Source organism: Pleurodeles waltl, chromosome 9 (genome assembly GCF_031143425.1).
Source record: "Pleurodeles waltl isolate 20211129_DDA chromosome 9, aPleWal1.hap1.20221129, whole genome shotgun sequence".
NCBI classification, from domain to species: domain Eukaryota; kingdom Metazoa; phylum Chordata; class Amphibia; order Caudata; family Salamandridae; genus Pleurodeles; species Pleurodeles waltl.
Window position 1 is genome coordinate 1,090,092,347 of NC_090448.1, and position 15,140 is coordinate 1,090,107,486.

Genomic DNA, 15,140 nt, shown 5'->3' on the forward strand with positions numbered 1-15,140 from the left:
GTGAAGATGTTCAATAAAATGCTGCATTTCATCCCAATGAGCCCTGTCATATCTTGCCAATAAAGCCTGTGAATTGGCAATTCGCCATTGATTGGCTGCCTGTGCTGCAACCCTTTTCCCCGCTGCATCAAACTTTCGACTTTCTTTGTCGGTGGTGGTGCATCCCCAGAAGTCTTTGAGTTTGCCCTTTTGCGGGCTGCGCCTACTACTACTGAGTCAGGTGTTAGTTGTTGCGTGATGTACACAGGGTCGTAGGGGAGGCTTGTACTTCTTTTCCACCCTAGGTGTAATGGCTCTGCTTTTTATGGGTCTTGAAACACTTGTTTTGCGTGTTTTAACATCCCTGGTAACATCGGCAGACTCTGGTACTGGCTGTGTGTTGATGACAAAGTATTGAATAAAAAGTCATCCTCAATAGGTTCAGCATGCAGTGTTACATTGTGAAAAGTAGCTGCTCTGGACACCACCTGCATGTAAGCAGTACTGTCTTCTGGTGGTGACGGTCTTGCCGGGTAGCAATCTGGACTATTGTCAGATACTGGTGCATCGTATAGATCCCAAGCATCTGAGTCATCCTGGCTCATCGCTGTGTGCGTCGGAGATTGCATCATTGGTGGTGTTGCAATTGGTGAGTTTTTTCTTTAACCACTTTTGCTTTTGGCTGTTTATCTGCTTCTTGGAAAGCAAGTTTCCTTTTCATTTTAATAGGGGGAAGAGTTCCTATTTTCCCAGTGTCTTTCTGAATATGGAGCCTTCTTTGTGTATAGTCTGGCTCTCCCAGCTCTAATTCTTGTCCAAATTTATGGCCTTGAAGTTGTGATGAAAGGCCTTGTTCTTGGGAATAGGAGCTCTGTTTCGGATGCTGGGTGTTTCGGCACCGAAACTTTTTCCGCAGTCTTTTTCGGCTCCGAAGCCACCTTTTTCGGTTTCGGGGTGCCGATCTCTCGGTGCCGACTTTGGTTGGAGCCGGTATCTCGGTGTCGAGTTTGGTTGGAGGCAGAATTTCGGTGGCGAGTATTGTCTGTGCCGGTATCTCGACCGGAGTCGGATGTCTTCGACACGTGTGAACCCTTTTTTGGTGCCGATGGTTGGTCACCGTGTTTACGGGTTAAGCCATTGCCTGCCGGCGGTGGCATTCCCTGGGCTTTCATTATTTTGGTGTGAGTTTTAGCCGGGGCAGTTTTACTCACGGTTTTCGCCGGCTGCTCACTTTCGGCCTCGTCCGAGTCTGGAATGGAGAAAGTCTCCTCTTCTTCGGCGTCTTGGTGTCCTGATGGCGTCTACGTCATTTGAAGCCTTCGAGCTCTCCGGTCCCGTAGCGTCATTTTCGACCGAAATGCCCGACAGGCCTCGCAGGTATCCTCTTTGTGTTCGGGGGACAAACACAAATTACAGACCAAATGCTGGTCTGTGTAAGGATACATATTGTGGCATTCGGGGCAGAAGCGGAATGGGGTCCATTCCATGAGCCTTGAAGACGCACGCAGTCGGGCCGACCAGGCCCCGCCGGGGAATGGAAGCCCCGAAGGGCTACCGGAGCTCTTCTTTTATTCGGTGTCAATCTGCTATAACTAACCCGATACCGAACGCAAACAATACCGTCGAGTTTTCCGAGATTTAACTAACTTTCCGAACCGAAACATGGAGCGAAGAGGAACACGTCTGAACCCGATGGCAGAAAGAAAACAATCTAAGATGGAGTCGACGCCCATGCGCAATGGAGCCGAAAGGGGAGGAGTCCCTCGATCTCGTGACTCGTAAAGACTTCTTCGAAGAAAAACAACTTGTAACACTCCGAGCCCAACACTAGATGGCGGGATATGCACAGCATGTGTATCTGCAGCTACACATGCCATCAAACATATATATATATATATATATATATATATGTATATGTATGTATACTCACATATACATATGTAGATGTATATGCATATATATGTATACATACATATATTGGTAGAGATACAACTCAAACATTCATATATAATACCTTTAGATAAAGGAAAAAAGCATTTATAGGACAATAAACTAGAAATATATATAGTAGTGCGGTAAGCTTTTAAATCTAATATGAATAGAAGACCTCTATTGAAAGAGGCTCACCTGATTGGAATAGCTGGCATAACACAGCTGGCCCCACTGCTGGGTCGCTACGCTGTGCTGATTCGAGGCATGAACGAATGGGTGCTCTTCCACGTCACAGAACGGCATATCTTCTCCAGAGTTATGCTTGCAAACAGAGCAGCAGAAGTGGATACTGCCCTTGTTGAGTGTGCCTTAGCTCTTCTTTTGAGAGGTTTGCCCGCTTTGCAGTGGCAAAACTGTGCAGTGGCAAAACTGAATTGTTGCTGAAATCCATTGTGCTATTATAGCTCTGGCCATGGCAGTTCCATGACGTCCTTGCCCGTAGGAGACTAGCAGTTGATCAGTCTTGCAATTATGTTTGGTACGATGAAGGTAAAATTTGAAGCATTGTTTAATGTCCAACATGTGGCGAGTCCTTTTAGCTGGTCTGGCTGGATTGGGGAAAAAATGGTCAAAGAATTATTGGTTCATTTAGCTGAAATTGAGAAGGAACCTACGGAATGAATTTTAGGTTTGTACTGAGAAGTACGAACTCGTCTGTGAAACATAGGAAAGGTTTTTTTGTGTAGTGAAGGCTTGAATCTCACTAACCCTTCCGGTAGATGTGAGCATGAGTAACAGAGAGCCTTTCCATGTGCGGAACTTTAGTACAGCATTACGAATAGGTTCAAAAGGTGGCTTCATCAATTGTGAGATGACCAGTTGCGATGTCATTCCAGTCTTGAGGAACATAGAAATGGAGTTTGTGCAGATCACCTGAATCTCGAAATTGTAGCCAGGTGGACTTTAACAGAAGCATAGGCAAGGCCTGATTTGGCCAGTGATAGAAGATACAGCAAACTCTGCTCAAGAGAAGCTTCGAACAGCTGTAAATCATTTTGTTGGCACCAGTAACAAAACCTTGTCCACTTTAACCTGTACTTAACATGTACGTCTTATTTGTGCCTTCCACTCTTCCTGTGGATATGATATCTCTGCATTCTTGAGTGATGTTGAAGTCTCTAAATTCCTAGAACTCAGGAGCCATGTGTATTAATGTAGAGAAGCTGGTTCCGGATGTAATATTTGGCCCTGGTATATTTTTAGGAGCATTTGAATCTTTGGAAGGTGTATGGGACTGGTTACTGATAGGAGAATAAGTACTGTGTACCAGTGCTGCCTGGGCCACTTGGAAGCGATGAGAATGAGGTGACATTGTTCCTCTTTGATCTTGTGGAGGAGCTTGGGAATCAGTGGGAAGTGGGAAAAAGCATATGCATAGATCCAGGACCATCACATCAAAGGGCATTTCGCCACAACCCCTAGATGGGGTATCGACTGGCGTAGAACTGGCATTTGGCATTGCTGTCTGTAGTGAAGAGCTCCAGTGCTGGTATCCCCCATTTGGAGAATATTTTGTCCAGCTGGCTTTGGTCCAGCTCCCATTCGTGGCAACTGTAGTTGGCCCTGCTGAGGGTATCCACTAGAGCTTTGTGTACTCCTGACACGTGTTTGGCTTTCAGGGATATTTTGCGGGTTGTGAGCCAACTCCATAGCTCCTGGGCTTATGAGAGAGCATTAGGGATTTGGTTCCTCCCTGCTTGTTGATGTAATACATTCTGGTCATGTTGTCTGAATGGACCAACACTGAAGATCCTGCTATCCTTGGGAGAAAACCTTGCAGAGTGAGAAAAATGCCTTCTACTTCCAGGTTGTTGATGAGCATATTCTGTTGATGTGCTGACCATTTCCCTTGGATTTGTAGGTCATGTAATTGGCTTCCCCAGGTGTCCATTGAAGCATCCATGGTGATGGCGAAATTGGGAACCAATAGCAGAAATGTGAGGCCTTGAGAAAGAAAAGGCTCATGAGACCACCATCTTAGTGTGCCTATCATCTTTGGGGTATGGATATCATGGACTCGAAAGTGCCTTGCAAGTGGATACATTGGAGCTGCAATTCTTCTTGTAATAGTCTCTTATTGAGGGATGAGAATAGGACTAGGTCGATTGTGGAAGAAATCATGCCCAGGAGCGGCTTGAACAGTCTCACTGAAACTAGCTTTTTTTGATAGTTTGATAGTCATTGACTGGAGCATAGCTATGCTCATAGTCGCCTCCACAATCTTTGTTGACGAGATGGGGGTGTCGATGGAGGCTGTCATCGGCATTCTTGCCGTGGCGACGAGATAGAAGTAATGGCCATCGTCGATGATCCTGCTGTCGATGGTAAGGGCATTGTCGATGGAATTTCAAAGGAAGATTTTTTCCTTGCAGTCGACGTGTCTAAAGAAGAGGCATGAGGGAGATCTTTATCTCTGTTGGAAGGTGGAGTAGGAGCAGATAAGGCTGTCTCAGAGGAGAACTGTTTTTGTTTTCCTTTTTTCTGTGAGTCCCTCGCCTGATGATGAGTTTTGAGGGATTTTCTGCTCTCTCAGAAGTTCCTTCCTTAGATCTGGAGGAGGTGTCATTGTTCTTGTCCGAAGATGCCCTCTGGGCTTTAGCTTATTCAGCTTTTAGCCACAAGTTCACTTTCCCTTCTCTATCTTTTAAAGTTTTAGTGGAGAAAGTGCTGCATATTTTGCATTCCTTTGCCTTGTGGTCTGGATAATAGCAGGAAATGCAGAATTTATGTGGATCATCCACATGCACCCTTTTTCCACAGATCTTGCAGTGAAGAAAAAACCCTTTAGAATCAGACATGGCAGAAGAAAATAAGTTTCCAGTGCCTTCTTGAAGAAGAAAAACTGAGCATAGCTCAGGGAGACTCCTGTCACACACGACCTGTGGTAAAAATCTGAGGGATTCTGCCTCTCCCATGAGTGTTCTAGAGCGAGCCTGCACCTGATTGGTAATTGTTTAAGTTTGGTCCTTTTTTCAACAAAGACATAGAAAGACTAATAAACTGACGGCCTAATATAATCCTACATACTGCTTTATTGAGGTACCCCGGGACTCCCACTTTGACAACGGGGAATGATTCAAGCATGTGAATCTATGAAAGATCCAATAGTGCAGTTGTGTAGACTCGTACAGAATGTAATGACGTAGAGGAAAGTAGAGTAGGGTGCAGTGGTGCAGGGTGGATTAGAGTGGCATACAGTGAACTGGTGTTGAGTGCAGGGCATAGTGTTGAGTGTTACAGAATAAAGTGCATTGGTGTAGAGTGTATTGGCATAGAGTGAAGTGGTGTAGAGTGCTGTGTTGCAGAGTAGCTTAGAGTACAGAGGCATAGTAGATTGGAGTGGTCTAGACTGGAGTAGTTTAGAGTGTAGTGGCGAAGAATACAGTGGTGTAGAGTGAAGTGTCATAGAATGCTTTGTGTAAAGTGCACTGGCATGCAGTGCAGTGGCATGTAGTGAAGTGGTGCAGAATGCAGTGATGTAGAGTGGCATAGAGAGCAGTGGCGTAGAGTACGGTGGTGCAGAGTAGAGTGCATTGGTGTAGAGTGCAGTGACATAAAAGGCATTGTGTAGAGTGCACTGATGTGAAGTGCAGTGGTTAAGAGTAGAGCAGCATAGAGTAAAGTGGAGTGGTGTAGAGTAGTGTGGAGTGCAGTGGCAGAGAGTAGATTATTTAAAAGTAGAGAGAAGTGGCATAGAGTGGAGTGGTGCAGGGTAAAATTCATTTGTGCAGAGTGGCATAGAGTGTAAAGGCATAGAATAAAGTGGTGTTGAGTGCCGTGGCATAGAGTGCAGTGGTGCAGAGTAGATTTTAGTCGCATACAGTAGACTGGTATAGAGTGCAGGGGCATAGATTTGAAAGTTACAGAATAAAGTGTTTTGGCATAGAGTGCTGTGCTGCAGAGTAGCTTAGAGTACAGAGGTGTAGAGTGGAGTTTAGCAGAGTAGATTGGTGTGGCCTAGACTGGAGTGGTGTAGAGTGCAGTGGTGAAGAGTGAGGAGGTGTAGAGCAGAGTGGCAAAGAGTACATTGGCATAGAGTAGAGTGGTAAAGGGTAGGGTAGAGAGAAGTAGTGTGAAGTGGCATAGGGTGCAATGGCATAGAGTGGAGTGGTGTAGAGTGCACTGGCATGGAGTGGTGTAAAGAGAAGCGGTGCATAGTAGAGTGCAGTGGTGTGGAGTGTTGCAAAGTAGAGTGGAGTGGCGTAGAGTGGAATTTTCATGGTGTCGGAGGACACTTCCATTACAGACAGCACATTTTCAACTGAAATTCCCATTACGTTTGCACAGACATACAATTTTACTAATGAAAGTATACAGTGCACAGACGGAAATGTGTGGAAGTGGCATCTCCTAATTTTATGATTCGTTTTGATCATATTAGAGTATTTGTTTCTGACACACTTCAGAAATAATAAAACATGTGCATCATTTGTGCATTCATATTTCTGATATATACTGAAATACTTAGACAGTTCATTCAAATTTTGTCATGTGCTAGAACAAAAACTCTTTCCTGTCCCCAGTATCCAGCAAGATTGTCACATAAGTCCTCCCTCTTTGAAGTCAGAGAAAGAAAAGTAAACAAGCGCCCTTGGAAGACAGCACCTGCCATTTGACCTCAGTCACCGCAAATGTGACAAGATAAGAAGGATTAAAGTTTAAAGGCCTGTTAAAAGAAAGCAAGTTTGAGGAAGGATACAAAAAACATGGTTTAGAAAGCAGGAGGGGCAAACTGAACCTGGAGACCTTAAAGCAAATAAAGCCAGCAAATGGAAAGTCAGAAAGTATGAGTTACAAACCACAAAGCCAGTAGTAATCAATGAGCAGAAGGTGTTCTGGGTCAACTTTTTCTGAAAGTCCCCAAGATGTCTTTAGCAACCAGACAGCTGTGCTGTCTGGTAGGCTGTGACCTAAAAAGGAGGAGATTGAGAATTTTCTGAAAATAATGTGCAAAGAAAGAATTTGTTTAATGGTAGGAAGATAGAGTAAAATGCTAACATCTAAAGAAAGCCACACTTCGTACTTCTCTGGTGTAAGTTAGTATCTTACTAAATGAGCAGCCCAAAGACAGGTGCCTGGAAAGTAATACAGCAAACTTTGAACAAGTAATGCAAAGGCAAGTAATGTAAGTGAGTACATGTGAGATTTGATCAGGTTTGTGAATGTCGTAGATGAGCTTTTCAGTAGTTTACAGAATTTTGAGGGGCCAAAGAAGAAGAAATGAGGCTACCCAGGACAGCATTTCCAATATTCAGATATGAAATAACTGTGGCTTGTAGAGTGGAACCAAAGTCTGGGGTAGGAATCACCACAAACAATAGATCTCAATCCCTATTTAATGGCTGCACTCTTATCTAAGAGGTGACTTGAAAGGCTGGTAGAGAGCTGGGTAGAGATTAGGGCTGAAGATGTCATAAAATGTCTACACCAACTGTGAGAACAACTCTGCATGTCCAATAAATAACAAAGTACAAGAAACTCACTAATAACCTCCAAAACAAGACAAAATGTGTATTACTGGAAATCTAGTAACAAAGTACATTTTTAAGCAGAGCAATTTTATTCATAGTGGTTAGTCTCCTTAACATTTGAACCCAATGTAAAAACAATGGCACAGCTTATGGCACACAGAAAAGCTAATGATTGTTGGCATTGTGACTAGCTAATGCTAGAATGGTCACCAGTGCATTGTGATGCATGTCAGTGTATCAAGATGAATGGACTGCCATTTTTGAATTAGTGTTCTATTAAAGAAGAACCATTCTAAGATGGCCACCGATGCGTATATATGCATTGTGACACATGCAACCTGCCAAAGGTGTGAGCATGGAATCATTCTGAGATGGGTTACGTACCATGAGAGGAGCCTTCTGGGCGGCACTAATTGCCAACTCTCCCAAGCGCCTGACTTCTGGAGAGTAGGCCGCAATCTCCTTTTCCAGGCGCAAGTGGCGCTGTAGTAGTGCCTCTGCACTAGATTCATCCTTGCCATAGTCTCGGCTGGTCAGGACAGGCTGCCATTCTCTCAGTTGGGAATCTGCTTCATTTGACTCTGTGAAATACTGTGAAAAGGAAGCAACAAGAGCACTGTGTCAGCAAACTGCCAAAAACGCTTATCAAAGTTTAACCCAGGTTTGATGTTTACCTTAACCTACTTTCTAGTGTTTAGAGATCATTTCATGGAGGGAAGACAATAGGGAAAAAATCCACCGTTGTACTTTCCAAAACCCTATAGCATAGAATAGAAAACTCCACCTGTAGATTATTGTCTCAGTTTCCCATTTACTCCACAAAGTGGTGGATTCTGTGTTACCACCCAACTCTAAATCCAGAAGAGAGTTTGCAGGCTGCTTTTCCTGGATAAAATCTGTGCAAGAAAGTTCCACCTTCAGATTCATTTCAAGTTACCAAGTTAGAAGGGAGAGAGCATAATCACTGGGGACTGGTTAGCGGGATCCCAGTGAACACAGTCAAACACACTGACAACAGGCAGAACGTGGGGGTAACCATGCTATAAAGAGGCTACTTTCCTACAATAGGTTTGAAAACCTACTCTCTTGGGCAACACTGTTTTTTCCTGGTTACCATGGCAGATGGGAACATATTCACGATCAGCACAGCACCAGTGGCATAACGCAAAATGATGGGGCAGAATGTGATGAGGGGGCCCTAAGTCTTCCATGTCTCACAGACAATAATTGGCTCTTGGCCAAATGGGACCTCCTTGAGGGTTGGGCGTTGCCCTCCTCCTCTCAGCTGGGGTTGTAGGGGCCAGTGTTACACCCCTGCACGACACAGGGGTACACATATTCATAACTCAGCTCACAGGAAGCCCTACACTGCATTTAATAACACTCTAATAGTGTATTTAAGGGAGCATTACCTATGGCTAAGATGTCTCACAGATGAGGTAGGTGAACAGGTCTGTGCCCCACAATACAGATGAAATGTCACCAGTCATCAAGGCACAGATGCCAGGTGGCCTCTTGCCATGAGTAGTGTATTCGTCTAATTCAGGCCTTTTATTCTAAACCTCCTTACAATTTGGGTCTTTAAGAGTCTTTGTAATTACGGGCCAAAAAAAACCTCCATGCAAAATGCTGTTGGCTGAGGCTGCTGGTAGACAGAAAACCAAGACTTCTAGTGTCTCGGGATCTCTGCTGGCTTTCAGCATGTTATTTGATCAATTAAACGTATTTTACCTAGCACCACTTTTGGAAGATTGCAGTGAAAGGAACACCAATAATACCGCCAGAATAAGTGCTGGAACAGCTAGAGTATAATAATGGCCCTGGTGCAATATGGTGAGTATGAGAATTCTGGGCATTGAGGGCCTCATTACAATTAGAAGTCACTGGACCCCAATTGTGCAAACCGAGGCTTCTGTTGTCTGGTGTCCTGGGGCACCCATACTTCAGATCATCAAAGTCAGAGTTAAGTACCGGTTTTTGCATTTGACTCTCATTGCACTATTGAGAAAGAGGTCCAAACCTTACTCAGGGAGAAGCTGTGCGCTAGAAATCAATGTCCAGCCAGTCCCTGTTATTTTGTAGACGTGGGACCAAATATTCTGTATAAAATACGGCAGGGTCTGATGATATCCACATCCCTAAGTATTTAAAGTGTCCATGTTGAATTGTGAGAGGTATCGGACGTCTCTGCGTCCGTGTTCTGAAAAGGAACAGCAATCAAAGCCTGTGACCAGATTCTGACCACATGTAGATTCAGGTGTATTGATCGCTTATTTTACGCCATATCAAACAGAACAAAGAAGATAAAAAGGTTAATCCGGCCCATGTCAAAGAAACTAAAAATCAATATTAGTAAAGTAATTGACCGCTAAAAGATTACATACCATTGTAAAAGTTAAGAACAACATACAATCACATTGTTTAATTATTTCTGAGTTGATAGTTTTAAACAGATGTTAGTAAAGTTTCCACTTTGCTGGTCATAATCAAATCATGTTCACTCAGCATGAAACACGCCTCATTTATGCATGTTTCAATTAATGACTGTTTAACATGGGTCTAAGCAGTTATTTTTCAGCATTCACACGAGACGGACAAATATAGAAAAGATTAAATAATGTTTCTTTCAGCTGTTTACAAAGTTTACAAGAAGATTGCACAACATTATTAAACCCATTTCCTCTAAATTCTCATCAAGGAAACATAAATAACACTACTTTTAAAAGGCCCGCCTGGTATTTTTGCTCTATATTTCAACAAGGGGATAAATCTGACAGCTTCCTCTTAGCTAGTGCCTTAAATAGTTAAATAGAGCCAATTGTGGGCCATTCTTTGTCCAAGATGTGACGCGTCAATTGAGTTCCCAATAAATATAAGAACAATGGAATGTTGGAAGCTCCATTGAAGACAATGGGGTGTTTCGGGTTTCTAATAGTGGGGTACCCGGAGCTCCAACATTCTATTGTTTTTTTGTCCACAGCCGTTGCTGTGAACAAAGGCTTCACAGACAGCCCTTCAGGCTCCGGGAGGCCATTGTTGTATTTATTAGAACGCTTTAGAGACGGAATATTCTAATTGCCTTATAGCTCTCCAAAGCTGGGATATACTAGCATTAATATCCCGCTCCCTTGTTCAAGGCTCTCTCCTTCAGGTCAGACCTTTAACGCTGAAGCTGGCCTTTAATGGCCGGTTTAGCACACTTCGGAGGGCTATATTAACACCTCGGTCATCACCAACTGAAGTCCACAAAATTGGCTTCACTGTGTCATCTGGAGCACGTTTCAGGCTGAACATGGCAGCTTCAAAGTGCCACATCATCTTAAGTTCCTGGCCTAGCAAGTTAAAATAGTCTAAGTTGAGAACTGGGAGAGAACTACCAGAGGTGACAAACAGCTATAGAGGCAGACAACAGGGCACCTTGATGCCAGGGGCAAGCTTGGCAGGAAAGGGGCATGACTGCACAAAGAGTGAAAGATGCAAATTAGCAGTAACTTTGTTGAACATTGGTGTCACAATAAAAGATTTGAGGCAGTTATATCAGCATTTCAATCTATAGATTATTGATTTAAGTTTAGATTTCAAATGAATCGAGTAGAATCTTCCAGCAATGCCTTCTTTTGGTACCCCAAACAATGACTGAACAGCTCACTTTGATGCATTAATGAGAAGCTCATTTGTAAGCATTAACGAGAGTCTATTTAGACTACAAGACAGTTGGGGTGTAAATCAACAAGATGGTATTGTGGGAGCATTGTACCAGACCTAAAGAACATGCGTTTATTTTTAGGGGTATTGTTCCTCATTGACAAGCGAGCCCTCTATATCTGCTATGTAGAGAATAAATAGCAGGAGAACTAGGATGCTGCCCTGATTCACACCTCTGTTGGTGTATGTAAGGAAATGCCTCCTTGGCATGTTTACCTCCTGACCTTTTGCCTTTTGTTGATGCTACTTATGATTGAAAGTGTGTTGGGACCCTGCTATCCAGGCCCCAGCACCAGTGTTCTTTGCCTAAACTGTACCTTTGTTCCCACAATTGGCACAGCTCTGGCACACACATAAGTCCCTTGTAAATGGTACCCCTGGTACCAAGGGCCCTTTTACCAGGGAAGGTCTCTAAGGGCTGCAGCATGCCTTATGCCACCGTGGGGATCCATCATTCAGCACATGCACACTGCCTCACAGCTTGTGTGTGCTGGTGGGGAGAAAATGACTAAGTCGACATGGCACTCCCCTCAGAGTGCCATGCCCACAACCCACTGCCTGTGGCATAGGTAAGTCACCCCTCTAGAAGGCCTTACAGCCCTAGGGCAGGGTGCACTATACCACAGGTGAGGGCATATGGCATGAGCACTATGCCCCTACAGTGTCTAAGCAAAACCTTAGACATTGTAAGTGCAGGGTAGCCATAAAGAGTATATGGTCTAGGAGTTTGTCAAACACGAACTCCACAGTTCCATAATGGCTACACTGAAATCTGGGAAGTTTGGTATCAACCTGGTGACAGTGTTCTCCAGTAGATGCTCAAATTCAGACCACTAGGGTCTAGCATTTTGTGACCTCTTTTTCTTCTTCTTCTTCTTGTTATTATATCTTATCGCATCTTTCAGCATCAATTTATGCTCTGCATTCAAATTTAGAATCTGCACTCTGATACAAACCCAACCAAATCTTTCTTCCCTCATGTCCATTTAGAGTCGCAAAATGTATGAAAGTAGTAAAGGTTTCCATCACCAATCAATTGTTCATCCATTTCAGCTTTAAACTGTCTAGTACTTTCCTTCCTGTTGCACAGCCATGCAAGCATTTTCATTGGCTTGTTAACCACTTCATATATTTCCACTTTACACACTCAAAGAGTTTTTGTAGACATCATTCAACAGTAGTTCAGCAGGGCCCTTTTTGTGAGTCCTGGTTTCAGTATTTCTTTCTCAAGGGTATCACACTGTTTTCTCGCTTTGTTTTTTTTCCCCAACTGAATTCAATATTCAAGACCACGAATTACAGATTAAGATGCTTGAATATCGTTCTGGCTCTAGGCACTGACCTTCAAAGCAGATTTTCAAAGAGAGGTTTAGTTCCTCCGCTGTCTCTTGGTTAGCAAGATACCACAAATCTAGGTAACATCCTCCAATATTCTTTCTTTGTGGGGACAAAACCATCATTATTAGGAGGGAATGGTCAGCTGTACCTCATAATAGAAATAACGCTTTATGGAATCTGTGTGCATCGGCCCAATGCATTAAGTGCCCTTCACCATAAGGATGTTGAAGAAAACTAATCTAGAGTGAGGTTGCACCTTTATTTATACCGGTAGTGAAATGTAGGCTAGCAGAAATCCCACTCCTGACCCCCTACTCCTATCTCAAAATGCCCCAACATCTCACATGATATTCATCTATACCTGTTAACTAAATCCACAAAGCCAATTTTTGGGACATAATATACAATGTGTAAGCAGGATGTGCAATGTATATGTTCATCAACATACAGACTGAGTAGCCATGGTCATTGTGGTGCTCACTTCTACTTTTAACATATATCACACAAGTTAAAAAGCCCATCAGGAGTTTGACATGCAGGGTGTGCAACAATATGTTGCTCAGTTCCCTGCAATGTTCACTACTCACTGATGGCACGCGCTACAGTCTGCCTCGCTTACTGGCATACAGATACATGTGTCTTGTAGCAATGTTTCTGTGCCTACACATATGGCCTTGCATGCACTCAAAAATCTTTACTTCCAGCCTCATTGGTTAGGTTGGCACTCTTCTTGCTGCACCAATCTGCTTTGTCAAAGTTGCTACAACTGCGGTCATTTCGAAGGTGAGCAGAACATTACCCATGCAATCCGAACCATACATCCTCAGGTATTGCTAAGCGTGAATTCTCTTTTTTAAAGATTTGCAGACATGCAAAACACAGCATCATGAGTTGACATCCTTTGTGTTAAAGATCTTTTTTGAATGTATGAAAGCTTCCTCACTGCTTTTGCAAAGCCGGGGATAATTCCAGAAAAAAGCGTAACTGTGGAGTTTCCATAAAAAAAACTTGTCCTGCCTCTTGGAGGACAACAGTATGGAGTCACTTTCCAGATTCCGGAGGAGGGGAACGATGATCGTCTTTTGCGAAGCTCCCGGCTGCAGTGGGCGAATTAGCGGTATATGTGTTCTTTACAATGGGAAAAAAGGTGACCAGGTCTTTGAGGTTAAGGATCTTTGTAATCCAGTCCTCTACAAACAGTTCTAAACTTGGACCCTCCTCCCATTCTGTGACATTATCCATCTGGATATTTTTTATTCTCAATATGCCCTCTGCATATTCCACGAGGACAAGTTCAGTTTTGCCTCAGATTGCAGATTTGCATTGACGAATGCAAAGCTTTCATCTCTACAGGTACATTCTATTATTTAAGTGAAATTCCTGACATCCTGTCTAGGGTGATTGACTTCTATATTCATGGTATCAATCATATACTCTAAATCCTTCTTTGTATCACATATCTCCAACAATACCTCCTTCAGTGTAGGCTCCAAAAGAGAATTGAGTTGCCTTGATGTTATATTCTCTAGTGTTTCTTCTGAGGGTTTATTATGGAGACTGGAAAATTTGCCCTGCAACTTTCACAGTCCAGCCTGTACGGTAACCAGAGGAGTAGACACACTACCTTTGCCTTTACAGGTAGTGTCTCTTAAGAGAAGTCTCTGGATCTTTCCCTATACAGTTACATGAAAGTGTCCAGTGCGGCAAACCCTTTCATGTAAGGAATCAAGCACTGAGGTAGTTGCTGCCTCCTGCAAATAACGCCTTACCATGCAAAACAGGGCAAAGTGTCCCAGCTGTGACCACAGAATCACAGAGATCCCACTGTTGCCTGTTGGGTTTCTCTCTCATCAGTGCGTGTGGCCAGTGACTTCTAAATTATTGACAATAGGGAAAGCACCTATCCCCCTCAAGCACCTTCTCATGAAGCCCTGGTCATGGGTATGACTGTACATAGTTATTGCAGGGATTCACCATCAGGTCCCATTTATCTCTGCTGCATTCTAAGACTGTGGGTCTCCAGGTATGAGCTAAAGCTGAAAAAGGTGCCAGGCATTGAACTAGGGCCCGTTCCAGTAAGGCATCTCACCACACGTCTCTCACCAGACACTTCATAGTCTCCTGCACCCGCTTTGTCCACCTTGTCACTCCATCTGCTGGAGGATTCTTCATACTCAGGCATCCATTCACCTCACACCACTGTTCCCTTGCTTTCATGGATCATGAAACTGCTAAATTCCTCACAGAAAGAGCCTGCCTCAGTTCCTATACCCAACTACTATGGCACCCAGAAAAGGCTCTTTTACCTTGCCATTGCCTTCTCCTCACCCTTATACCAGTGCTGTCCCTACAAGTCCATAAGCTGCTCGCTGCAGAGACTGCCAGATCACACAACCAACAGCAAGTCACCAGCATGATTGCCTGTCATGTCACAACAAGGCCACAATGAGCCAGGGTGGATAAGCCTCTCCTAGCTGTGTCCCAAACCTATTGAAGGTTGCAACCCCCCTGCATGTGCTGCACTTCTTGCAAATCCACCTTGCTTCTAACCTCAAGCACAACGGGATCATGCATGATAAAACACAGGCTTTAAGAGGGGGTTCTTCCAAAAGGGCAGAGATCTTTTTTGGTGCACAGTCAGCTTAATATTTGCCT

The 15,140-nt window shown here is 43.7% G+C and overlaps 1 protein-coding gene across 1 annotated transcript in view; it reads right to left on the minus strand.

The window, feature by feature from the left end:
- Positions 1 to 15,140, minus strand: part of SPTBN5 (spectrin beta, non-erythrocytic 5) — a 1,780,873-nt gene that overhangs the window by 1,549,378 nt on the left and 216,355 nt on the right. The window contains exon 12 of the mRNA XM_069208774.1: positions 7,827 to 8,033. Coding sequence (XP_069064875.1) covers positions 7,827 to 8,033 — 207 coding nt within the window. The remainder of the gene's footprint in view (positions 1 to 7,826; positions 8,034 to 15,140) is intronic.